General features: G+C 40.8%; 3 protein-coding genes across 3 annotated transcripts; all 3 read right to left on the bottom strand.

Moving 5' to 3' along the window:
* Positions 1-2,991: 2,991 nt before the first annotated feature.
* On the bottom strand, positions 2,992-6,536 carry csdc2b (cold shock domain containing C2, RNA binding b; the record flags this gene model as incomplete). Its single annotated transcript, XM_083895969.1, has 3 exons — positions 2,992-3,154; positions 5,435-5,557; positions 6,355-6,536. 3 exons carry the CDS (start codon positions 6,534-6,536, stop codon positions 2,992-2,994), a joined length of 468 nt encoding a protein of 155 aa, XP_083752095.1.
* A 3,662-nt stretch (positions 6,537-10,198) lies between these two features.
* Positions 10,199-14,677, bottom strand: polr3h (polymerase (RNA) III (DNA directed) polypeptide H). Its single transcript, XM_083896040.1, has 6 exons — positions 14,357-14,677; positions 13,050-13,146; positions 12,826-12,912; positions 12,283-12,346; positions 11,942-12,176; positions 10,199-11,026 (listed from the first exon to the last, which is right to left on the bottom strand). The coding sequence occupies exons 1-6, from the start codon at positions 14,465-14,467 to the stop codon at positions 10,976-10,978; spliced, it is 645 nt and encodes a 214-aa protein (XP_083752166.1). The 5' UTR covers positions 14,468-14,677; the 3' UTR covers positions 10,199-10,975.
* Positions 14,678-15,196: 519 nt separating this feature from the next.
* Positions 15,197-27,381, bottom strand: LOC310933513 (aconitate hydratase, mitochondrial-like). Its single transcript, XM_083897022.1, has 18 exons — positions 27,337-27,381; positions 25,519-25,661; positions 24,539-24,797; positions 24,351-24,443; positions 23,971-24,129; positions 23,712-23,862; positions 23,241-23,345; positions 23,061-23,152; positions 22,165-22,270; positions 21,087-21,244; positions 20,904-20,977; positions 20,653-20,764; positions 20,321-20,503; positions 20,039-20,134; positions 18,945-19,136; positions 18,595-18,727; positions 18,169-18,290; positions 15,197-18,036 (listed from the first exon to the last, which is right to left on the bottom strand). Exons 1-18 carry the CDS (start codon positions 27,370-27,372, stop codon positions 17,905-17,907), a joined length of 2,346 nt encoding a protein of 781 aa, XP_083753148.1. The 5' UTR covers positions 27,373-27,381; the 3' UTR covers positions 15,197-17,904.
* Positions 27,382-27,972: the final 591 nt, after the last annotated feature.

The following is a 27,972-nucleotide window of genomic DNA, read 5'->3' on the forward strand; positions in this document are numbered from 1 at the left end:
GCACTTTTATTTCTAAGAGTGTGCGACATGATGACAGCCTCTATACTGAACAGTTGCTTTTTCTCACTTGACCGGCCCTTTACTGACCAGACTAGACTGAACTGAATGTCACACATATCACACACATATCACATTTACAGAAGATACATATTGACAGTGACTCAGCAAACCGCCACCACTTTCCTAACAAACAACAAAACATTGACAATAAACTCAGCTATGAGAAGCTGCCCTAACAGTCGTCGCCTCAGGTGTTAAACCGTAAACTCAGTGTTGACTTTCCTGCTCTGCTCAGAGGCTCAGAGGCGTCTGAAAAGCCTTTGTTTAAACCTTCTCTGTCAACAGGTGGCGCAGGTCGGGCTGTTACGGCACTCTGCAACAACAGGAACGCATCGCAGTTCAGAAGCCGTGACTAGAAATGTTCCACTGGAATCTTCCATACATCATTGTTTATTCAATAGCAACAGGCATAAAGAAAGTCTGACTGGTTGCTTGTACATATAGCACACTTTAACCTTTACAGCCATAATGATCCAGTCTTAAGGTTCACGTGTTTATGTCACCAACAAAGAATAAAGTGAACATTTGTAAGCAAATATGCAGAATTATTCTTCATTACATTTATATAGAATGTGCTTGGTTCCAAACAAAACAAACACCACATACACACACATGTAGTGGAAGGTTTCACTTTAAGAGCATGTCATAACTGGTAAATTATTTTGACCGCAGTATGTAATTAGTTCCATTAGGAGTGCATGTGAATGTTTGTGCCACGATAACAAATGATCAGTAACTACTTAAACGTATTGCAAATGCTTGACAGTTTACCGTGTTTTGCTCGGACTCCTACTCTAGGGTAACATTGGTCTGCTATGCGACTGTAATGATTTGTAGACAGCGGTAGGTGGCGCCACATGCCAAAACAAATTTCTTTTTTTTTAAATGCAAATATGTTGGCTGTACTGTTGTTGTTGGTGAGTTCAGTTTGTTATATGAATATTATTTATGAGTCTCTGTGACATTAGGTGGATTTTATGGCCAGTTGCTTTAGATTTATTACATAATGCACCTTTAAAGGCGCCATATGTCAGAATGTGGCCAAAAAACGGGTACTACATTCAAATTCAAAATACCAAGGTTTATTAGGTTTTGCTTTCTGACGTGACTGGCAACCCCGCGGTTGCTCGGCAGCTGAGACTCTACTGACTGCAATGATTGGTAAAGGGCAGTAGGTGGCGCCACATGCCATATAATATGATTTAAAAACAAACATGATTTGCAGTCCTCAAAGGTTTTTTTTTTAATGCAAATATTTTGTCTGTACTGTTGTTGTTTGTGAGTTCAGTTTGTTATATGAACATTATTCCTGAGTCTCTGTCACATATTAGGAGGATTTTATGGCCAGTTGCTTTAGATTTATTAGATAATGCACCTTTAAAGCAAAAAAAGTACAGGTAAATGTCACCAGGGCTTTCTATTTGGGCAGACGGGACTTGAAGCTTAAGTGAGTTAATCTCACTAAATGTTTTAAACTCAGAAAGAAAGTGCTGGAGGCAGATTCCCAAAGACATTTTTAGATGCGCAAGTTGAATTCTTTAACCGCTTCTTCCGTTTTATATCTGCAATGTTAGGTCTTGGCCAGGTTTCACCCTTTAAAAAAAAACACTCTTTTACCTTTGCTCGAACAACTGGACAACCAGAAAATGATGCCTGGCCACAGTCTCACTTAAAACAGGAAGCCTGAAGAAAAGACAGCTCCACTAAAACCTGTGAATCTTAAAATGCTTTAATGTTCTTTCAAGGCTCAAAAGAAGTATAGTCATGGGGGTCGCCCACAAAAGAAAGTGCTCGTCAATGTGAGAGAAACATACAAACAAACAAAACAAAGTGTTGTGACGCTCGACAGATAAGACTCTACGGGACAGACATTATAGACGATGACATTACACTAAAGTTAGAACTACAAACAACATCTCTATGACTATTGGCACCAGCTGTGAAGTCATGTAGTTCCGACCATGACGATGAATAATCGCACACAGATACATACACGTACACGCTTTCTCTTCTACTTTTAGAAAAAGAGATTTAGAAAGAGTTCTGTTTTCTTTTAAACGACTCATGGCTCAACAAATCAAAGTCTGGGACGCCGTGGCAGTTCTCGTAGTATAGTGGAATGTCCAAATTTCCTCAGTGCACGCTTTTTTATGGTGTTTTCAACAAAAAAAGTAAAAAAATAAATGGAAGAAGATGGTCGAATAAATAATGAACTCAAATAAATACCCACACGAGACAAGACAACCGAGGACATGCATGACTTTTACCGTTATATATTTTGATTTAATATTCTGTATAAGTCATAGTTCTTCTAACTTACTCCAATTCTCTCTTGAACCAATGATATTTAAGACATTGTGTCGGCTTTATTTGAGAATCTAAAGTTTAAAAACAGCTGTAATTTCAAATAAATCCCTGAACTACGTTCTTTTCTCCATCCATTATTTCTGTCATGTAAAGCCAGTCTTTCCAAAGTCTGCTCTGCTGTGTAGCAACAGTGAAGATTTGTCATGTGACCCCGCGGAGAAGTAAACAAGTGCATAACAGTTGCAACGAAAGGGAAGTAAAACTGAACGCAGCGTTTTTTAACCTTGCACAAACACTCAGATCTGTACAGTTTGACACAGGCGAAGAAAATAATCACGTAACTTTAAACTCAAGTCCGCTCCCAACTGATTTTGAACTGAAAATACAAATAAATGTAATGTAAAAGAATGAAGAAATGATGGGTTATTTTTTTTTTACATATACAGCAAAATCACTAGTGTAGTAAACAGTTTATCAGCTGAGGACAAACATCTGTCGACACCAGCTACTAACACTATGCTGTGTAGGTAAAACATGTTTTTTTTAAGAAAATGTTTTTTAGTCCCAGAGCACCTTTACCAACCCTGCACAGCTCCACCCGTCAGAGCCCGGAGCTCGGGGGTTCTATGAGCTGATGATCTGCCCAGACCAGGTCTCGTGTTTTGTGCCCGGGTTGAGATGCGTGATCTTCACCTCCACCGCCTGCACCTTCAGGTTCTTGGGTGGGACCCGGCACACTTTGTACGTGACCTCGTCGCCCTCTACTGGGACGTACTCCCCATCGACGCTGAAACGGAGGGGGGAAAAAAAGATGAGGTTTGAGGTTTTTCACTGCAAAGTTGAACAATTTTACATTATTTATACGTTGCGTCCTTGTACAAATGGGCTCTGCCATGCAATACTATCAGACCTGACTGAGGGAGCGTTTTATATGGCTACAGCGGCAGCGTGGGGGAGAACTGATCGACCGGGTTTATTGAGCAGTAGATTTCACCACAAACTTGGTGCGATCGCTGCCCCTAAACTTTGCAAATAGTTACCCACGGAAATTAAATGTGCCGCTTTTATCGCTTATTCCTTGGCCTTCACGTGACGAGTTTGAAAAATCCTGGAAAATTCTATGTAGATTTTGCGTTTTTATACCTTTTATGTTGCTGTGCCTTTAAATGTGTAAAGCACTTGGGGTTTTTTAAATGTGCACTAGAAACAAAGTTGACTTGACTTGACTTGTTTTCAGTCAGACACCAGGCAACGCAAGGTCCAAACACTGCAATACTCAGAAACACAGAGAGACTCAGATGGTTTGAAGACATTTGTCTATATTACGCCCTTTACAATTACTATTTTCCTTTTTTTATGTGGTTTAAACAGCTTACAAATTATAAACATGCCAGACAATATCGTACTGTAGACCGTTTCAGCTGTAGCTTAGCTTAGCTTGAAGACTAGAGAAGTGAATGTTTGGCTGTCGAGGTTGTGCAAGTGTTTTAGATAAGTGTTGCAACTGTACTGCAACCGTGCTGCTGCTGCTGCTGCTGCTGCTGCTGCTGCTGCTGCTGCTGCTGCTGCTGCTGCTGCTGCTGCTGCTGCTGCTGCTGCTGCTGCTGCTGCTGCTGCTGCTATCTCAGCCAACTCTACCTTATAAAGGAAATAATTGATCTCAGTGGGACTAAAAAATGAATAAGGAGGAGGACACAGAGGACACAGCAAGCTCAGCTCTGTCCACAATTAAATTAATTACACACCGGGCATCTCTACAGCTGATTCATTTACAGGTTGTCAGAGGCGATTCTAGAGTCTGTAGGGGCCCTAAGCAAACATTTCCAGGGGGCCCTTCCAACCAGTGTTCATCACCTTTATGTTATAAATAATCTGACACCAATGAAAAATGTATGAGTTCAAAAAACTTTTTTTCTTTCAAAATGAATGAAATAACATGGAAAAACCTTGTAATTAAAAAGCATGTGAAAATATAAATGTAAAGAACAATAAAATACTGTAAATACATTTTAAAAAATTATATAAACTTAGTAAAAAAATACATTATACTGTAAAGAACCCACATTATAAAACAATATAAATATATAGAACAATAAAATACTGTAAATAACTGAGAAAAAATATGCATTACACATATGTAATGCAAATAATATGATAGATATGCAAATAATCCTCTTCATTTTCCAACTTGCAGAACGATAACTTCACACAGGTTAAAGTGAGGTGGGGCCCCTTTAGGGAGGTTTCCTACTGAGATGTCATTGCAAATCGCCCATTGTTGTTAAAGGAGAACGGGGAGGCGCCTGGTCACTGCACATTTCAGTAAAAACAGCCCTCAGGCTCCAAGTGTTGGGGGGGCCCCCTATCGGCTCGGGGCCCGAAGCAGTTGCCTGCCTTGCCTGTTCACAAGCTGCGCCTCTGCAGGTTGTTAATATTTGACACAGCAAGAATAACTGACTTTCTACAACTGACTAACTTTACTACTAAAGTAATTACAGCAAATAAGGACTGGAAAAGAGCAGGATGGAGGGTTGATCTTGAGGAAACCCACACAGACATCGGGAATCAAACCCAGCACCTTTTTGCTGTGAAGCAACAGTGCTAACCACTAACCCACCCTGCCACAATCACAAGTGTTAACATATGGACTCACAGAACAGGACACAACATCATAATGACTATGTTGTAGAGGTGCTAGTAGGGTTAGGAAACTAACAGAAATCTAACTATATACTTTTAAAGTTGCAGTTCATTTTGCAGAAAGCTTTAGTTAGATATTTGTTGGGCTGCCATAGCCATGATGCAGATGTTTGGGTAAAATATAACATATATCATATCAAAATTTCACATGTTTTTTTTTTTTTAGAGGCTAAAAAATCTGAAGCATAGCTTGACCTAAATAAAAAAAAGTAGACTAAACCCAGCACAGAGGAGGCGCTGTACTCGTTGTTCATGTACTGCAGGTGCCACAGTGTCCTCGGAGAGTGGAAATAAATAGCTCTCTTTCCCCCCCCCCCCCCCCACTTACAACCAGGTGAGTGTGTTTATTAGCTTGTGTTGCACTCACTCTGACACGTGAACAAAGATGTCTTCTCCACCATGGGAGGGTCGTATGAAGCCGTGACCTTGTGACCTGGAGAAATTCTTGCACACGCCCTTAAACACCGGACCTGAGTGAGCACGGACTGTCCTGGAGGAGGAGGAGGAGGAGGAGGAGGAGGAGGAGGAGGAGGAGGAGAGACGGCACAGTTCTCACATTAAGCACAAAAATGACTCAAGCAGAGAGTGAAAACAAGAAGAAAGAAAAGTTCACAGTCCAAACCCGCGGCTCAGACCCTTGTGAGAAGTGAGAGGATGAAGTGCTGATCAAATCAACCTCGTTCTGTGTGTGTGGGATATTTAATATTCATAACAACAGCAGTACACAGATCCTTTACTCACGACTCAAGTCAAAGTACTTCTGGAGTTTCTTACACACCAAACCACAGGATTTTTGAGCAGCAGAACTCGCTCCCTTTGTGTTTCCAGTCACATTAGAACCTGTTTGTATCCGTCTCTTTGAACTTGTTGTTGTCTTGTCCTGACTTGATATCAAATTAAGAACTTCCTGTAAGCATTGTGGGAATGTTGCTGAGCAACGTGAAATCTTAACACCACTGTACTGACAATCACACAGAGAGAGTTGTGTGAAGCTGACAACTTTCCACACAGACACAACACAACTTTCCCTCTGTGATCTTCCCCACTATCCACACAAAGACCCATGCATGTAACCCACTATGGCAGGATAAAAAAAAGTTATTATAAATAGACCAAACTAACACAGGAAGAGGAAGACGATGCAAGAGCAAGAGAGGTGAGATGACGACAACAACATTTTTTTTCATATACATGAAAACAGGAAGATTTGTTTGCCTTCAAATTAAAAATATATCTATAATTTGGTTGATGATACATTAAAAAAAAAAATGTAAAAATCATACTCACGCTGAGTAGGTGCGCGTGCGTTTGGTTGGCAGTGGACTGGGCAGATCCCGACGTAACGGTTGCTCCTTCCCCTCCTCCCACACCCGGCTCCTCTCCCTCAGGAAGGGGAAGGAGAGAGTGAGGGAGGTGCTGGGGGAGCGGAGAGGAGTCCCAGAGGGAGACGTGAGACCGGGGTCCGTCATGTCAGATGAGTCACGGAGGAGGAGGAGGAGGATGATGAGGACGCAGTACTGATGCTTCTACTTGAGCTGCAGGCTCCACAGTCTGTCCACTGGTGAATCAGTGATTCAGTCTGTGTGAAGAAGACAGACTCAGGATCAGCGGTGGTTATCCAGGTCAGCGCTGTCACTCGGAGTCAGAAGAGGACTTTTCTGTGAGGAGAGACATCAGGGAGAGCAAAGGCTTTAGACATGCTGAGCGAAGTGTGCCTTCAAATCAGCCACCACAAACAATTTAAGGGATTTATAAAGCAAAAATCTGACATATTTCGTTAATACAGTTTGATTTTATTTGCTCTATTTTCTTGTATCTTCTCTTTCTATACACATGATCAGGCATCAGTGCTGTCACTAAATACACCAGACGCCTCTGTTACATATTGACTTTTTAGAATCTAGACTTGTATCGAGAATCATGTGAATCGAGAATCGATTTCGAATCGAATCGTGACCCTAAGAATCGGAATCGAATCGTATTGTGAGACACGAGATTCCCATCCCTACTGTCGACGTCACATTTACTGCTACGATTGCCTCAACTTGCTAAAAGTAAAATAAAACGTGCCGAGCCAAGTCATACTAGTGGAAAAAGCGCCCTACGGCTACAAAAACAGTGATTGTACACTACTCTAACCTTACATGTAGGTAGTACATTACATTTCTGTCAATAAACGCAGGTAAATGTTACACACTGGACCTTTAAATCAAGTCAGTTCAAGTTACACTTAGGAGAATCCATGCCTTTTTCTTCTAGGTAACCTTGCCTTGCAGTTGGATGCACATGATGCACACTCTTCTATAGGCTGAATTCCTATAGAGTGCGTGTGTGTGACGCGCGTGACGTCAGAGCAGCTGCAGAACCGAACGCCCCCACTCCAGTGGTGCGTTCGTGACGTCAGCGGCCAATTCCCAAACGTATCCCCACAACACGACTACACACACAGCGATCGAATATACAACAACAACAACAACAACAACACTTAACACAGCGTTTGCACAGGACGTGGCACAAAAACAACAACAAGAAGTCCAAATGGTGCGTGTGCGTGTGTGTGTGTGTGTGTAGTAATTAAGATTTAAGACAAATAATAAGGTCATGGCTCTTGAGGCAGAGGTCACGGTCAAATCTGCTCCCTGTACCATGATGATGATGATGATGATGATGATGAAAAACCACTACCGTTAATGCAATAGTGTGGGCGGGGGTGTGTGTGTGTGTGTGTGTGTGTGTGTGTGAGATTTGTCCCATGAGTCCAGTGCACTTTCTTCCTTCTTCCTTATTATTCGATAGAGACATCGGTGAGCGCGAGCCGTAACCTCTGCAGTAACCTCACATAAACGTGTCAGGTCAGGTGTGCACGGACACGCGGTTCTGATGGACTTCGATACAAGTTGACGCCACGCACGCGCATGGAGGAGCAGCTGAGCTCAGACGTGATGGACGTGTCCCTGTCACTGTCACTGTCCCTCCTTTAAACATCACACATAAATAAACCCCCTCGCGCTTGACCTGTCGATCATGTCAATCAAAACACACCGACACTCACACACACACACACACACACGAACAAACACATTGTGCATAAATTACAACAACAAAAAATGCTACTTACTGCGCTGGTGGATGATCCGTGTGTGTGTGTGTGTGAGTGCTTGGTCGGTGCGTATTATATAATGCGTAATTAAATAAACAAGTCGACTGAATCCACGCAGAGCGTAGGAAAACCCTGGTGTGTGTGTGTGTGTGTGAGGAGGCGAGGAGTCGAGGAGTCTGCGCAGCTGTGGAGGAACGTGCTGAGACCGTATGTGTGTGTGTGAGTGAGTGAGAGAGAGAGAGGGTGTGATCTAAAACCAAGTACCAGTTGTGATAACAGTGTGATCTGTTTACAGAGGTATTGTTAACCTCAGTCATGTGCAAAAACTTTGCATTTCTTTACAACGAATTGAACAAAAATCTGAAAATGTGCGAGGCATGTTTGGTCCCCGTCTGCAGTGTGGAGAATTAAAGCTCCAGTGTGTAACTCCCATTGCCAAAACAGTTTTGTTTTTTTAACTCCACACCTCAGGTGAACTCGCAGTGTTCTAAAAGGATGCCTCTAGTGGCGCGTTTCCCCTAGCGCAACTTTACTTTACGGCTATTTTGCTTTTCCATTAGCGAGAGTACCTGGTATTCTTTTTAGTAGGTTCCAAGCGAGCTGAGCCGTGCACTGATTGGTCAGAGAGCCGTCACAGGAAGAGTCACAAGAATCGGAGCGAACAATGCCAATGTAGATCAGTTAAAGGCACCATATGTAAGAATGTGGCCAAAAAAACGGTTACTACATTCAAATTCAAAATACCAAGGTTTATTAGGTTTTGTTTTCTGACATAACTGGCAACCTGTGGTTGCTCGGCAGCTGAGACTCTACTGACTGCAATGACTGGTAGATGGCGGTAGGTGGCGCCACATGCCAAAACATGATTTCAAAACATAAACACGATTTGCAGTCTGCAAAATATTTTCTTTAATGCAAATATTTTGGCTGTACTGTTGTTGTTGGTGAGTTCAGTTTGTTATATGAACATTATTCCTGAGTCTTTTTATGGTCAGTTGCTTTAGATTTATTACATAATGCACCTTTAAAAAAGATTTAACAATCCTGAAAAAAGTGGGTTCATCTCCAACGTTTAGCAAGGAAATGTCTAAAATCTCAATATTAGCAACAGCACTGATGAAAACCTGCGATCACACACCCTGCCGCGTCAGACGGAGTCTGTTCTACAGTCATGGAGGAAGTACTGAACTAACCTTCGGAATCCAATAATTCAGCAAATCAAAAACAACTGCTTTACAAGTCACTAGTTCTCCCAGCTGACATAAGGCAAAAGGCAGGGTCACAACCTGGACAGGTCGCCAGTCCATCATAGAGCCAACATACAGAGACTAACAACCATTCACTCTCACATTCATACCTGCAGTCAATTTACAGTGTCCAATTAAACTCCGCATGTTGCCATTGACCTTGTTGAGGCAACAGCGCTAGCCACTATCCCGAAAAATTCCTATTCCTGAAAAATAATGGCGTCAACATCATTAAAGACGGCACAGAGAGCAATGGTCGAAGAGTAGAGGTGAAGATTACGTGAGGGGAAAGTGAAACTACGTGAGGTTGGTATATTCTGAAGAAGAGGATGTGGCAGCAGTGACTTGGAAGTGGCAGCAATGACGTGTGTGTTTAACTTGCGCCAATAAACATAAAATAAAAGTGAGTGAAAGAAAATCAACAGGAAAAAGTGTTTCAATGCAGTGAGCCGAGGCCTATTATTCACACACAGATTTCTCCTGTCGTGAGGCAAAGCTTTCTGTAGGCATCGTTTATGCATGCGTCTATTTTGTCTGACCCAGTTCCTGAGACGAACACGAAGAGGCCACGCACAGCGGTCACATGAAGCGGCTCAGTACATTTGCGGTTGTACAACAAACACAAGTGCGCGTGAGCTGCAAACAAACAGACAAAGCAGACGGGCAGGACTCTGCCCTTCACTGCAAAACCCAAAAATGCAGGATGTAGAGGACGTAATCTTTTTTTCATATACTTTTATAAATCACACAAAATTGAAAAATTCTCAGGTTGTCAAGGCTGTCAAACAAACCGAGGTTTGTGCGCATGTGTATTTGGGTCAGACGTAGCATTCACAATACACAAATAAATGTGAAAAAATAAACACAATTGTTATCATGTTGTATTATTATATAGTCTTGATGATGCATAGGGCATCTGACCAACAGGTATTTTCTAACAAAATATCACCGCTTCATGCTCAGTGTCTGTAAGTAAGTTAGTTCTCATGTCATTAGGGATTAAAGTATTAAAAGTTACAGTGTGTGATCCATTGGAGCTGAATATTCCACACCTCATGTTTCTCTTCAAAGTGTGTTGGAAACCTATGCCGCCTTCAGTCAGAAGGAATTAGTTTGATAATTATCAAACTAAAGACACGGTGGTCCAAAATGTCAACCTCTGTAAAGCTGACCTGGCTCCTGATATAGATATAAAATGCTCATTCTGGGGTAAGTGCCAAATCAATAAATTGTCAACTAAAGTTTACACACTGGGCCTTTAAACTGCACCTACTGATCCATAAAACTCTGATTTTATAAGTTGTTACAATGCATTCCATTTTATTTAAATAAAAGTGGCTTAACTTCTCATTTCTGGGGTCAAAATCTCCCATGAAACACACCAAGTTGAAGTACGTCAGTCTTTGTTGTGGTTCGCTTTACAAGTTGGTGTTTTTGAGAACTTGGTTTACCAAACGATCAGTCTCGAGTCTCTCAAAAAGCAAGGCTCTTTGTCTCCGGTCCGACTGTCCCTCGTCCTTTTCGAATGGACCTGCTCCAAACGAGGATATCTGCTGCAGTGCTAACTGTTCCACCAGGACAGCAGCCCCAGCCCCGGCTCAGAGATGGTCCCCTGAAACAACAGCATGAGCAGTCAGATAAGCACAACGCTATGTTGCATCACTCAGGGAGTGGGGCAACAAGAGCCTGGTCACAACAGACCAAAACAGCTTGTGAAGACAAAGACTTTCACTACAAACCAGTCATAACAGTGACGATTACAGTGCGACAGTGTGCTATTTCTCTATAACACATGAAATACAATTAGGTCAACATTAACAGATAAATAACACTGAGGCTGTAACTAATAATTATTTTTCATTATTGATTAATCTGTGGACTACTTTCTCAATTAATACATTAGATTTATCCATAAAATGTTTGAAAATTGTAAAATATCAATAACCTAAGACAGAGTATTTTGTTTACAGACCAAATATATTGCCTTTAACTGTCAAAATGGAGCTAAGAAACCAGAAAGTGTTTATACTTGAGAAGCAGAAATCGAAAAGATGGTGATTCATTTAGCAGCTTATCAATTAATTAATTAACTAGAAAAGCACTCAGAGAGCGCAGACCCCCACAAAATATCACCAAGTGGTCTTTCCTGCATGTCACTGCCCACCTCTCTGCCTCCTGTTTCCCGTCTCTCTCCACTATCCTATCCATTAAAGGCAAAAAAATATAAAAATAGTGATAGCGTTTCATCCAAATCTGTCCACGACTTTTCGAGTTACGTTGCTAACAGACAGACAGACAGACAAACAAACTCTAGCGAAAAACATTATACCTCCTGGTGGAGGTCAATTAACTAACAGAGAAATGTGGTAAAGCAAACTGTGTCAACATGGCTTCAACCTACAGAGACTCTGCATCAACCAAACTTTGAATGGAAATTCACCCATTTATCAACAACTTTGCGACTGTTTGTATATTTGAGCAGATCTCCTTGTGATGTAAACGTGTTTATCACGAGGTGTATCCTTACAATCAGAGTGTACGGCGCTTCCTTCTTCTCCACGATTTCCTCCGCCGGCTGTTCTGTCGACTGACCCGGTTGAGCCGGCGTGTCCGTCGCCGCTTTAGTCGGGCCCGTCGGCGAAGTATCCACGAAGATTTCATCCGTCACCCGAAAACGGATCTCCTCTCCCTGGTCCATGTAGAGGTCGTGTGCCCCTTCATCCGTCTCGTACTCCCAGAGCCAAACTTGCTCTGCTTCGTCGCTGTCGCAGTTGCAGTTAAGGTAGGGAAACTGCAGCAATAAAAATGAACTTCATATGTGATGCACTAATATTAAGAGGCGGAACCCAGAATCACGATGTAGGATACAACTTTGCAGGCTGTTGTAGAGACTCGGGCGGAATGAGGATGTCATCAAAGAAGCCCATTGTCACTGAAACAGAGAGATACAGCATCAGATAAAATACATTTTAAAAAGTACTACAGATGAAGCAATGAGTATAATCCGTCTCTTACTTTGAATATCTATATAATATAATATGCATCAAGACGAGCGTTTCAGCTCATATCGAAAATAATTTGCATCCATATAGACACAACAAAACAAAAAAATCACCAGGCATGAACATGTTGTAAACAGAAAGCTGATTCTTTCCTCTTGGGAGCTTTTTTAAACTAAAATCTAGCCAACAGCCTGTTTATACTTATTGTGTTGTATGCGGAGCAGAATTGATGCTTTTAAACAAAAACTCAAGTTTCCCCAAAGTTTCAAAACATTTCTCTCGCTTCCTTGGGCCATTACAGTAACCTCCACCCCCAGAAAATGTCATCCAAATCTGCACTTTGATACTTCGAGAAACATAAAGTAAACATTGAGACAGACAAACAAAAAATATCAAAACGAGAAGTTACCGTGAACTCCCTCCTGACTGCAGTACTTGATCTTGCCGAGCAGGATCTCGTCGAGGAAGGGGTGAAAAACCACATACCTGAAATTAACTGACAGAAAGACCAAGGGAGAAAACAACAAACAACATCACTGCTGGACTCAAAGTAGTAAAAATACACACACCATCCAATTGTGTGGGGGACATGCACCAACAAAGATCACAGCAATGTCAACACCATCTTCATACCTTTGGTGTGCGAGGCTCCGTCTCCAGGGAATATGTAGGAATCGTCCAGTTTAATGATGTCGTACAAGCAGACGCAGAGGCCGATGTTGTAAACCACCTGAACGTGATGAGAGAAGGTCTGAGAGTGCAGCTCACACAAAAAAAAAAACATGCTGGACGTACAGGGTTCCACCATGACTGCAACACAGACTCATAAAACATGCTAAAAAAGCTCATAAAACAACATGTTCCTTATTGCCCAGGGACACATCTGTGACAAAATACCTCCCATTTGAAAAGACAAGATGCTCTACCACTGTTCCACGACCGTCTGTGTGCAAAAAACTTAACTTCAACTTTGATTTAAGAGACAAACGGACAAATAAATGTTACAGGTGTTTTGCTAAGAGCTTGTTAAACTAGATGTTGCAGTTTTGATGTACAGTAGGGATGAAAAATTAATCGAAATAGGAGGCACAATGTTTCTTCAAGCCAAAATCTGTGTCAAATTAAGATTTTAGATTAACTCATGGCTGCCAGCTATTTTCAGCCCAGAGAGCCTCATACTGCCAAGCGTTTTACAGCATTTTTGACTGCTGTAAACACCGAAACTGCTAAAATAAAAGAGTACTCTTCTTTCATCAGACGTCATTGGCAGCCAATGAGTTAAATAGTGTCCTGATCATACACATCATATTCTCCAGACTGAAGAAAACATGTTTATTTCTCACAGAAACATAATAATAATAAGCCCTACTTGCACAACACTCAATCTATTACATTTTCTTCATAATATGCCATTAGGGAGACAGACCTGCACACACTATTGTGTCCAAGAATCACACCGTTGTAATGCAGAATGAGAACAAACATTTGCCTTTCTTTTTCATCTCACATTGACCTCGTTCTTTAGGCAGATTTTCTCCTGTGACTTTAGCAGCTTTTTTAACAACGTAAAGAACACAGAATTTCAGGGGGAATATTCCAGTAAAAGCATCAATATTACTAAAATATGTATAAACAGACTTGAGTGCACATGTTCACCTGTATTTTCTACAGGCTAATACAAAAACATTAAGTCCGTCATAACATATTACAATAGCATATTACTAGGGATTCTTACTTTTAAACGGACACTTTAATGAGGAAAAACACGAATCTTAATGAATGAATGGACTAAGATATGAGGTGGTGAGCTGACTGAAATGAAGCAGTCTCCCCCTTGTGGTAGTTCAAAATAACGTACTAGAAACAGTGTAGTCGCTCAATGATTGTTATTATCCTGGTGATAGGAACTGTTTGTGAAGTTGTGACACGCTCACACTCACCTTATTGGCCAGTTTCTTGTTGAGCTCCTCGGCGATAGCCTCGTTGAGTTTTCTGTGGAAATTCCACGGAGGAATCCTGACAGTGTCGATCATCTCCACCAACACAAACATGATGTCAGCCGTCAGCAGCTTCACACACACACACACACTCACACGCCGCCTGTGAGATGTAACACTCTGAAAAACAGGACGAGTCTCTTTGTTTGTTTTTTTCAGAACTTCATTCACTGTTTTCCCTCTCTGTAAATCACCACAGCGGAGAAAAACTACACACGTCCGTTCACGTGCAGCTAACTACGCCACAAGAAACTACTACACTAGTCCGCGGGGATGTCGGAGGCAGCCATGTTGTCTCCATGTGAGTGTTTGCGACAGTGGCATTTTACGACATGTCGCAAAACTTAAAAGTACGGAAGCCATAAAGGGTCAAACACACATACATACATTTATTTCCTCCGTTTTTCCGTGATAACGACATCAACTGCGCAGTAATCAATACTAATGTACTAATACTAATGTAGAAATGGGTTCGAATTACAAACGTACATAGCAAAGTTTGTAGAAAAGTTTTGTTTAAAATTAGAAAGTGTAGTGGACAGAAAATTAATGAATAATAATACGAACTGGAATAGACAGAACTTAATGAATGTCAGATACCGTTCTATATGGTAACGTCACAGTTCATTCATTAACTATTAGTTTGAAAAAAATCACACAGACAAAAACAATAACTTTATAATTTATTCTGTATTAATTTACAATTTGCAAAGTAAATTTCAATATAATATAATCTACTTTTACAAAAATCAAGATGAATGCAAAACAGGAGTGTGAGGGGAATCATTACAGTGAAGTAAAATCTGTTCTGACTACATTTTTACTTGTGTCAAATGCAAATGCATGTTTACGAATTTGTTTGTTCTAAAACAACAAACAATGAGAGGATGATTGACCAAATCACCTGAGAACAAAATGACACACCATAAACAGAATTATTTGATTTTTCATATTACAAAAGCGTGGTTACTGAACCAGTGAACAAGTAGCATCAACACAGTAAGTCCTAATTCTCACAAGTAGCTGTTAAATTTCATTGCAGCGGAAGAATGGACGTAATTAATCAGCATGTTTTCATGATCTTGGTGCATTTTGTTCATAACCATTATAGAATTTGTCTCTCTTTATTTAAAGTCACATGAAAATAGATGATACAACACAAACCATTATTCCTGAATATTTATAGAAGGCCTCTTTGGCTGTACATGTGACACACAAGATGAGCGTAATGATAAGGGCATTAAACAGGTTTATGATGATTCTCAAATAGCTGAGTTTAATAGCAGTATGTCATTCAAGTCATAAAGTCATTTAAATTGGGTTGCTGCCTTTTCACCTTTATAAAATATAAAATAGCATGTCCCTTTTCAATGTCAAGGTCAAACAATCCAATATCTGTGCTCTCATTAAACCAACAATCCACATTTTTACATGTCTATGAAACCATTATATAAATAGAGATGTGGTTCATTACATTACTTGTTATATTATATAAGAAATTATTTATTATCTATTTTTTACAAACTGGGTGACTTTTTAGTATAAATCGACAGCAGATGAAACACACAGGACCAAGAATACTCACATTAAACATAGCAGCAATGACCTCAGATATCCCTAAGCCCACAAAAATTACACTTTTTTTTAGTGGTGCACACTAGTATATACGATGCCAAGAACATGGTTTAGATGTATATTGATCACTACTGAATATGCTTCTGCTGTCTGAAGTTTTGAATAAGTTGTAAGTCAGTCCCCCCACAGTACAATCAAGAGATGTAAGGTGAATATGAAAATGAAAAACTAGGGGAACGAAACAACACGGAGAAAGCGCATGTAACGACTAATCCACAAACGACAACGTGCTAGTGTACAGTCAATCATACACTATGTTAGTTTGTAAGAAGAATGCTTTCAGGACCAAACATTAACCAGAAAAAAAACATTCAGTTCCAAAGACAAACTTGTTCCAAAGACAAACATTCAGTTCCAAAGACAAACTCCTGTTGCAGCTACACAAGGCAATTTCACACACTAGTGGCTCCAGATGAGAGGACGAACTGATAAATCAGGGACTTTGACACAAAGAAACCACAACAACATATCCATCCAAGTAACGCCTGAGCTGCACGACCAACTGACCTGTGAATGTCAGCGTAACGACAAGACTGAAGAAGATCTACAACACCAGAGGAGATGTTTCAGCCTGTACAGCTTTACCGTCGAAGAACACAAACCACACAAACACCTAACCATCGCTTATTTGAGGTTTGGACTGCATGAGTGCATGCGTGTCAAGCACACACGATAGCTGAAATTCAAAGTGCAACAAAGGCAGTGGGAATACTCCAGATCCAAAACCTTGTGACAGATGGGTTAACAGTATAGGCTGGTAAGAAACAGTGTAGCTCCACTAAAGAGTGACTGAGACACAAGTCAGTAACTGTATCACACAGCAGAGCGCTTCACCATGTGGGAGTAGGATTACTTTAGATTACAGCTCTGTTGATTCATGTAAATTCAACATCTTAGTCAGCTTACTGAGATGCTGGAATAATTGATGATAACTTCTTTTTAGTTAATGATCTGTATGAATTAAGTTTGTACACAACGTTCATGCTAGTACTTCCAACACCATAGTTTCTGAAGAGGGCAACAAGAAACCAAACACTATGAAAATGCTAAATGAACATAACTTTTTTTAAGAAGGAGAGGCATGTATGAATGATATCAAGAGACAAACACTGCTAACCTTCAGTGTTGTGTGCTTGCTTTCCTGTAAGTCCACAAAATATTTCACAGTAACCCGGTCTGTGTATGTTTCTGTGTGTGCGCTTTTCCTCTATACAGCGACATTATGTATGTGTGTGTGTGTGTGCCTGTGTGTGTGTGTGTGTTCTTGCTTTAACTAATGCTACACCCATATTACTCCGGTTTTGTTTAAAAACACATAAATTCTGCTCCGGATACAGCCGTCATCCTCACTACCCGGGGGATTTACAGCCCCCAGAAATGTAGAAGTTTAAAAACGCTGCTGACTCAGGTTTTGTTTGAAAACTCAGGGACTACGTTTGAATATAGATGGACAAAAAACGGAAAAGGGCTCTGTTGCCTGGGAGCAAGTTTGCATGTTCTCCCTGTGTGTGTGTGTGTGTGTTCCCTGGTTTCCTCCCATAGTCCAAAAACATGCAGAGGTTAACTGGACATTCTAAAGTACCCCTGCAACCCTCATGTGCAGGATAAAGCGGGGGATGGAAAGTATAGTAGGGGCAGATTACTTGTGAAACAGAGCTAAAACACCTAAGATAGACATTTTAAATATAGTAGTATGGATGTAGCCTAAGCATGACTGCAGCTGTCCCCTAATCAAGCCAGGTTACCTTCTATAACTGTTTCTCGCTCTTTGCAAAGCCTCTCCCTCCCTTCTTTGCCAGCATCGAGGCCACTCATTGGCCCACTCAGGCCCCACCTTCGTTCCTTGCCGCCGCCACCTACTGCAGCTCCTTCATCCTGTTGAGGGCCGAGCCAGCCTTGAACCACTCAATCTGTGTCTCATTGAAGGTGTGGTTTAGAGAGATGGAATCCTGGCTGCCATCAGGGTGCTTGATCACTGCTGTCAGCGGCTGGGACAAAGGGACATCACAGGCAAACATGAACCATGTGTCAATCAATCCAGGTTTTCTTTAAAATAGTGTGAATATAATGTTAGGGCTGTCCTTTGGATTTAGATTGCATCAGTGCAGAACACTCCTCACCTTGCCAGGGGCAAACGATTTCAGGCAAGTGATTGAAATCTTGTCACTGGGGAGAATTTTCTCGTAGTCGTCGGGGTCGGCAAAAGTCAGCGGAAGCAGGCCTTGTTTCTTCAGATTAGTCTCTGTGAGAAGAAGAGGTAAAAAATCTGATTTCCCATTACCAGACACAGGTTCTGTCTGACAGGAGTTAATCCGTTGCACAGACACACAAGGTCAAAGAGACTGAGAGTTACAGATTAGCAGCTGTTCTCAATGAATTTGTTTTTTCCCCCCAAAGAGCAAAATGTTTCAATCAAAGAAACATTAACATGTTATCGAGCGATTTTCAACTATTATGACATGGCTTCTTGTATTATTCATAAAGAAAAAAACTAATTACAAATGTCAGCATTTGCATCACAGCATTGCACTGAAACTGAAACATACCATGGATTCTGGCAAAGCTCTTGACGATAATGGCACGTCCTCCCAAGTGCCGTGGCTCCAGAGCAGCATGCTCTCTGCTGGAACCTTCTCCGTAGTTCTCATCTCCAATCACCACCCAGTTTACTCCATGAGCCTGGATTACACAAGGATTATGGCAAATGTTTCATCTTCTCTCAGAAGAAGAAAGAGTAGACACATAAAGGATAATTGCTGAGATACAGTTTCTGGTTGTTGAGGAAAATGCAGCATAAATTACAATTTTTATCATAGGGTTTTGGTTTAGTTTAACAGCTCTAATATAAACAGTTATGCTAGCAACAGAGTCACTGAATGTAAACTGCATGACTCGCCTTGTAATGACGGGCCACATCTGGCACGCCTCCGTACTCTCCCGTCAGCTGATTCCTGATCTTGTTGACGGCATCGTTCTCAACGTTGACGGCACCGATCAGCAGATTGTTAGAGATGTTGTCCAGATGACCGCGGAATTTTAGCCACGGGCCGGCAGCGCTGATGTGGTCGGTGGTGCACTTTCCCTTCACCTACAGCAGCAGGTGGATCAGAGAGGAGGAGGAGGAGGATGAGTAGAGGAAGATGCAGAGGAAAGTAGGAAGAAAGTATCGCTACCCTGTCTCACTGTGAAATCTTCCATTGATCATGATTATACTGTTTTGTTTTAAATTTAATACACTCAATTAATTTAATTGACCAATGTTTTATTGTAAACATGAATAAAAAATGCAGTATATTTGATGGGGATTATTTTCAGAAGCAGCAATTATAGGACTAACTCGGACGATATAACCTAGTGCTCAATATTTACAGTTCAATGATGTGTAATAAAAGGAGTCAACAGTGAGACTGCAAAAGTGCAACAAACAAAGGACTCCTCTGCTCATCCTTCCCTTTCTTGAAAAGCTTTACTGTCAGTGCACAATCCTCAGAGTGTTCCAGAACTGTGATAGCCGTCTCATAACAAACAGGATGTAAACACTCTTTCAGAATTCTCTCCACTGTCCCACTCTTTCTGCCACTGACTGTTTCTTCTTCTTCTTTGTTGATGTAAACATTGACTTTATGTGGGTGAATAAATATTTCTCCATTTGCATTGTAAGCTTCTGCATTGAAACATGACAAGCATATCTATTTGGACAGCAGTAAAAACGTGGTGGCACAAGATTGCAGGCTTCATTAAGAAAGTACAGATTACAGTTTATTTTAAAGCTCCCATAGAGTGGTCCTATCGCACATATATGTGAGTTATGGAGATCTACTTACATACATTAACTTGTTTTTATGGTCAAAAACCTCCTAGTTGGTGCAAATACACACCAAAAAACAGCCACGTCTATGGGTGTATATTTAAGTTCTGACAATAAACCAAACACTGGACCATTAAGGCACTTCTGTACTTAATCACAACCATGTTCCTTCTTCTGCTCACCTTGATGAGGACCCTCATGTCCTCTAGGTCTTTTCCATGCCACTTATCAAAGGGCTCCAGAAGCTGCAGACGGTTGCTCGTGGGGTTCACATCCACCTGAACATCAAAGGTAAGACGTAAAGGTTCAGGTACAAGTATATTTAAAACAGATAGGTCAACTTACTGCTTAGTACACAACTGGTTCAAAGTCTTATAGGACAGTCACCTCACTTCATCTTCTCTATTACAGTTATGGATTGTTAAGAGTCAATACTGGGTCTTAAAAAAACAAAACAGAATGACCTTGACTGTGCTGCTCTCAGCTGGAGGGTGCTGGTAAGTGTCCTGGCCTGGGTCGAAGTCTCTGGAGGGGAGCTCGTCACCAGTGGGTGGTTCCAGCTTGAACTTCTCTCCATTCGGCGCAGTTAGGTAGTCAGTCTCTGGGTTGAAGTCGAGGGTCCCAGCGAGAGCCAAGGCAGTGACTATCTACATGAGGAATTCCAGCCATCACTGCACTTTTACATGTCCACTATGCTGTGTATGCGAGTTACTTTAATTCTGTGTATGAATGCCCTTGAGGCTCTAAACTTCTGAGCTTGTGCTGCGCTCGATGTTCTCTATGCAGCCCTTCTTACCTCAGGAGAGGTGACGAAAGCATGAGTAGCAGGATTCGCATCATTCCTGGCAGTGAAGTTCCGGTTGAAGGACGTAACAATAGTGTTCTTCTCTCCCATTTTCACATCCTTCCTGGAGAAAAAACAAAATGGGGGAATGAAGGTTAGTTAGTTTGACATTTTTTCAAAATATACTTGCCTGAAAGAACAAACAATGGTCATGACCTTGCTGCTCATGAGGCTAAACTTGGCTTTACAGATGAGTCACGTACCTGTCCCACTGTCCAATGCATGGTCCACAAGCATTGGCAAGAACAACTCCACCGACATCATTCAGGATCTTGGCCTGGAGGAGGAACAACAATGATAAATCATTTCCTACAACTTTCAGAGACATAAAAACTGACAAGGACAAACTGCTATAAGTCACTTGCTATAATTAGTTTGTGACTCACATATCCATCCCTCTCAATAGTGGCACGGATCTGTTCAGAACCAGGGGTCACTGTGAACTGGGCCTTACACTTCAGACCCTTATCCAGAGCCTGCTTGGCTAAGGACGCCGCTCTGCCCATGTCCTCATAGCTGGAATTGGTGCAGCTGCCAATCAGACCTGCAACAGACATGTTCGTATGAAACTACAGTCTGTCACATAATAACAAAACTATTGTTTTTGTTAAGCAATTGTTAAAGAGGAAAAAAGGATGAGCAGGTCTGAAAGTATAGACATAATTTGCTCATCATAATCGGCTACGTGCATAATGGAACTTCCGCCTAGCAACCATGGCTTACGGTACGCTTGGCTACTTCCGGTAGGTCGTGTTGTCGTTGTGATTTCCCGGGGACGCTAGTGAAGTGCTAAGTCATAGGGTCGTATTTTTTTTCGTAAAAATGTGTGGATTTCGGATACAAGAGAGACGGTAATCGTATCAAAAAGTCAGAACGCCAGCCCTACATTGTTGTGTACTCCTTTGAACAAATTTGTCTTGTAATAATAATAATACGATAAACTTTCATAGGTTTCCAGTGGATGTGTGAGTGCGAGCTGAATGGATGGTGAGGGGAAACCTATGAAAGTTTATTGTACTATAGTACCGAGACAAATATGTACAAACTTTTTGATACTATAACCGCCTCTCTTGTATCCAAATACCCTAATTATTATGAATAAAATTGACTCTATGACTTAGCACTTCACTAGCGTCTCCGGGAAATCACAACAACACAACCTACCGGAAGCAGCCCAGCTGACCGGAAGCCACAGTTGCAAGGCGGAAGTTCCATTGTGCACGTAGCCTATTATGCTCTACACATTTTGACAGTGACTTTGAATTATGCTGTGTTCTGCACTCGTTCTCAAAGGTCACTGTGGAAAATCATCAGCTACAGAACAGAGCTGTAATGTGATCAGATCAGATCTGGTCAATAAAACAGCAGGTGCTTAAACAAGGCAAGACGTATCACATTCCATTGGACAAAGCATTAAATGTATGTAAACTGGAAAGATAATATGGGTGTGCCACAGACACTGACCAACTTTAACCTCCAGTGGCCAGCCGTTTCTCTGAGCTGCAGCTCCGATCTCAGACACAGGGTGAGCCAGGTCAGGAGTGAAGGGTCCGTTGATGTGGGGCTTCAACTGTTGGCAGGAAGGAAAACAAGCTCAGTTTCACGATGAGCCCTGGTGCTGCCACACGTGCCATCACAACCACACGGTGGTGAGAAACAGCACAGTCGGTGGATAAATAAACAAGTGGCTGCTTAGGTTCCCACTTTCAGTCACCTCAGAGATATCCACTTTACTGTCTGGCCTCAGTGCCCAACTCACTCAATTAGCTGATGAGTGAATAGTGAAAGGTTGTTATTTTGAACGGTTGACACTTAAAACATACTACAAAACTCTGATATTAGTGGCGCAGTGATAACGTAGTGAGCTTTATATCAAGCATTTCGGTAAAAATGTATATTGCAGTCTCTTAGAGTACAAGTATGTAACAAGGCATTTAATACTTTCAGCAGTTAAGCATGATTCATTTTTAACCACAGTGTTATTGGATGTATTCCTCTTCAGTGTATTTGATGACAGATCTTACAGCAGAGTATCTAATAAGGCAGGGATGTTGTGCTTTTGTTATGATTTGAATGGCACACAATACTTGGGGGCTGATTTTATATGAATGTGATTCTGCTTGACTGCAATTCTTCAAGTATTGCAATTTAATAACGTTGATTATTCCCATTTCTTTTCTTTCCTTTTCATCAAACCAAAATGTAATAATACATTTCTTGAGAAGATAAACGAGTCATATTTCTAAATAGTCAGTCAGACATTTAGCTAAACTGAATGATACAGAGGTGCATAACTTACAACTGAATCATTTTGCTGTCCCTGTGTACATAAGTGTCGGTGCCAGAGTGTTTTAACTCACCATACTCAGATTAATCTCAACGACCTGGTCATATTCGCAGCCCTTATCTGGGACCAAGTCATCTTTGAACTGATCAGCTACAGAAGCAATCTCTGAGAGGTCGTGGAGAAGGAGACGCAGTTAGAGGCGAGACACAGACAAACAAATACTCGACATATACAGAGAGAGACCGTGACTGACCTCCACGCCCGGTTTTCTCCATGTACGTCTTCATACGGTGGTTGTATGGGAAAACCGATGTGGTGGCTCCAATCTCAGCACCCATGTTACAGATGGTGGCCATTCCTGATGATCAAAGTAGTGTAAATTTCACTGCGTTACAATAAATAAATTATTATTTATTCGAGAAATGTAGGGATTTATTCTTAGATTTATAGGTCAGGTCTATGCATAGACCGCATATAAAAATGGATATATTCTTATGGTTTAGTAGCAATATGTTGAGCGACTCCAATGGTTGCAAAAAGAAGTGACTTGGAATAGAATTCTACAGGAAAATGAGCCTACTTCTCACTTGATTTACAATATCAATAAACATTTTACTGAGGAGTTAACGGCCTCAATCACTAGTTTAGGATTTTTAAATGAGGTTCCCATTTCGAGGAAAATAAGAGGATAAAGCATGGCACATATGAGTAGTATCTCATCCACCAGTGCAGGAGATCGAGTCAACTCCAGGCCCATGATACTCCACGATGGCTCCAGTGCCGCCCTTCACAGTCAGGATGCCAGCCACCTTTAGAATAACGTCCTTTGGAGAGGTCCAGCCAGACAGGGTGCCTGTCAGCCTCACTCCAATCACCTGGTGGAGAAATGTACATTTTTTAACAGATAACAAAATAAACAAATATACATTTGTTCAATAGATTAAAATATATTTAGAAGTCACGAAATTATGCCAAAAACTCACTTTGGGACACTTAAGCTCCCATGGGATTCCAGCCATGACATCCACAGCATCAGCTCCACCCACTCCAATACAGATGGCACCCAGACCACCACCATTGGGAGTGTGGGAGTCTGTGCCAATCAGCATCGCTCCTGGATAGGCATAATTCTCCAGGATTATCTGGCCAAGAAAAAGAGGATATTTCACATTGACTCACACTTTTTCCCCGTGTAACTTGAAAAATGTTTGAACATCTGTAAAGAAGCCACACCATTTCTGTAAATGTCATCCTTTAAGAAGGAACTGGTGTAGCTTCACTTACAAAATGTTTTTTTTTAGTTGTATACCCTTGAGCTCTGAGCCAGTGCACAAAAGAAAAAACATAAATCAGTGCACTTTACCTGATGGATGATGCCCGATCCTGGTTTCCAGAAGCCAACTCCATATTTGGCTGCAGCTGTTGCGAGGAAGTTGTAAACCTCATGGTTCACCTCCTGAGTTAAAATGATTATGGAGGTGTCAGAGACTCTGTCAAAGTCAAAGTGAGTTTAGCAAAGCTATAAATAAATATAAAATAAATAGTCCTCACCTTTGCCCTCTTCAGGTCCTCAACCCCCCCAATCTGAGCCTCAATCAGGTGATCACAGTGGATGGTGGAGGGAACAGCCACCTTGGCCAGACCGCTGCTGATGAACTGAAGCATTGCCATCTGAGCCGTGGCATCCTGCATTGCCACACGATCTGGATGCAGGCGAAGGTATGTGCGGCCACGATAAATCTCCTGCCGCGCAGGATCATCCAGGTGACCGTACACTATCTTCTCTGACAGAGTGAGAGGCCTATTGAGCCTGTAAGGTGGATTGTTGCAATAATTTGATGAATATTGTCCTGTGTTTGAAGAATCAGAGGAACATTTTTTCCCTTAACACTGAAAAGGAACGAGCCGTTATGATATTCAGAACAGGCATCAGTTCAAAATGACTGGATCAGATATTGAAAAAGTAAAATCTGATATGATCCTAAAATCTTAAATATCCCATAAAGGTTTCATTTCAGCACAGGCTGTAAAAAAAAAAAAAAAACTTACGCCACACTCTTAGAAAGAAAAGTGCTAACCATATAAGGTTCTTCAGCTTGTCCTCATAGGAGAACTATTTTTGGCTCCAGGTAGAACCTTTTTATAAAGGTGAGTTTTGTGGACTAACTTTAATACCGAAGAAGAAAAAGCAAAACAGTGTCATTTTGTGATATCAGTATTGGCATTGGACACAAAAAGGGTATCAAGCCATCCCTAATACCGATGATATATACTGAGAAATGCAAAATGACACAAGATTGGAGCAATGTTTTTTTCCTCCTGAGATCCAATCTCAACCAAGAAATCAATTTTGATTTATTTTATGTATTTTATGTCCATCTAACAACATAAATCTAACAATAACTTCAGGTCATCTGCTGTTAGCTACTGGGCCCTGCTGCTGGCTCTGACAAGTCAACAGAAACACCAGCCATTCCTGTAAGTATAATGAATACGGGCTGTGAATGTGTAATGGTGAAACTGCTGCTGACCTTGTGCGAACAACATTGATGTTTTCGTGCATCTTCTCATAGTTAATGCTGGAGCCGGGTTCAAAGCGGCTCATGGCCACCTTGGCTTTGGCGCTGAAGGCTGCTGAGACATGAAATCCCCTCGCACCGGTTCCAAGGGCCAACTATACCAAGGGAAAAATACAATTCAGACAAATATAACCATTAAAACAATTAGATTCCGTTTGCTTAATAGCCATCATTCAGTTTTGATTTCCAGTGGAAAGGACATGCGGGTGAAAGTTTACACAGCTCATGTTGCAGGTCTTAGGCTCACTCGCTGAACTGACCATCAGACAGCGTGTCTCCTACACTGTTAATTATGTATGAGCACTAGGGGTACACACATAGTGTCAATAAATTAGTGTTGAAACCATTACACCGTAAACATGTCCTTATCATCTGCCCAACTTGCCTGAGAAAATGCTTCTGTTACTCACCAAGGCTAAGAAAACACTGGTGAAATATACTGTTTATAATTGCATTTATGCTCTTTATTGTGCCGCCCACCTCCTGTTTTATTTATCTTTCTTTTTATCTGCTTTTTATATGCTCTCATTTGACCCCTTAAAATATTGTCATCATCATTATTGTTGGTAAAAAAAAAAAAAAAACTCAACACAAGAATATTTACATACAAATATTGAGGAGTTAACATTACATTTCAAAGTCTGCTTTTGCGGGCCTGAATACAAACCTGGCAGCCGACACCAAAAGACAAGTGCACAAAACGATGAAATTTTTTCAGACCAATATTTGAAATTCATCTCCACTGTTTAGTGTAGGCCTAATGTCAATATTCTTCACATTTTAGACTATGTAGATGTATTTCTTTTAATTTTATTGATGTTAATTATATAAATATAAACTATTCAGTTGTATGGGAACATGAAGCAGTCTTTATATGAGTAATACAGTGTTTCTGTTGCAGATAAAACTCTAGCCGTTCAAAATGACTGGGATTTATTCATATGACTTGAATTATAATTTGCTTGATTTAAAGCAGGGACTCGACTCGACTTGCTTGATTCTTGCGAGAATGACTTCGGACATGCTTGAGACTTGATTGTGATTTATGTGACTAACTTCCATCTCTGGTTGTCCTTTTACATTACATTACTTACTGGTTGATATTTGATTGGTTTTATCTGTGCTGTATTTATTTTTTTAGGTAGGACTGCATGTGTAAATTCGCCCAATGCTAACTCTGGTGTAATGCATCAAGTGGGGACAATTATGTTTTTTGTTGCACATGGTCCCTTTCAAATAAAATAAAATCAAAATAACAATGGTTAGTAGAAACACTATAATATATATAGTATAGTATTTCTACCAACAAAATTATATATTAAAGGATGTATTTGGTTAACAGGTGCTTCCCAAATGCTACGTGTTGTTAGCTACTGTCCAGCTGTTAGGAGTGAACTGTTATTAAAAACTACTCCGTCACCTTGCAATCACCTTGTGAATATCAGGACGCTGAGGTCCATTTAAGGGCATTATTTATATGTAAATATGGCCGAATACGATGCTGCTGTTAACAGTAACATGGTTTATTGTTGGTTGTGAACGGGACAGAGTCGCTTTACATATCGTTACATCGCGTCGCAGCCTGCTGTCAAACGGCGGACGGACGCCGTGACCCGAGCTCCGTGCGCAGTCTGCTCGACATTTAGCCGCTTACGGTGAACCGTGAGCTTTGCCGGCTGCACCGGACAGTAGAAGACATCCACTGTCACCTGTGCAGTCCGTGACAGCACCGTGGAAATGCTCTGTACAAGCGAAATAACGGTTTCTTACCCGCAGCCTAGTGACAGTCAAACAGTAAGACGCCATTTTGGTTTGTGTGTGTGTCGCTTTAAAATGACGTCACGTGGCAAAGGAGCCCTTTAATTTCAATGTACAAAACAACATTTGTACATTTATTTTCTGGCTTATATCTTCTGTGACTTTGAACACGTTGTTTGAAAATGTAGTTTTTGGTTTCCTAAAGAGCATTTGTAATAAACCTTAATATAGTGCTATAGCTACGTTTCATATTTTCACAAATTCTTCTTTTCGTTCTTGAAATAGTTTGAAATATACCCAAAGACAATATCTCAGCTGAAAAACAAAAGGCTGCAATGACTGTATATTATATATTTAATATAGGTTTTCTTTATGCTTATTTATGTTTTAACTTATTTTATTTGTATACATACTCTATGTATTGTCTTTGCTGTCTATTTGTTAAGTTCACACTGTATATGGCTGTGCATTCTATTCTATTCTATTATTCTCAGTTATTTATTTGTATATGTTGTTTCCTGTTATGTTGACATTATGAAATAAAGTAATAAGAAATAAAATTTATATTTACATCAACTTATTATGTAAATAATGTAAATAATTCTTCTGTGTAACCCTAACCCTACGACAAAATGTAGTTCTCTCAGC

Source organism: Microchirus variegatus (assembly GCF_963457635.1).
Source record: "Microchirus variegatus genome assembly, chromosome: 10".
NCBI classification, from domain to species: Eukaryota; Metazoa; Chordata; class Actinopteri; order Pleuronectiformes; family Soleidae; genus Microchirus; species Microchirus variegatus.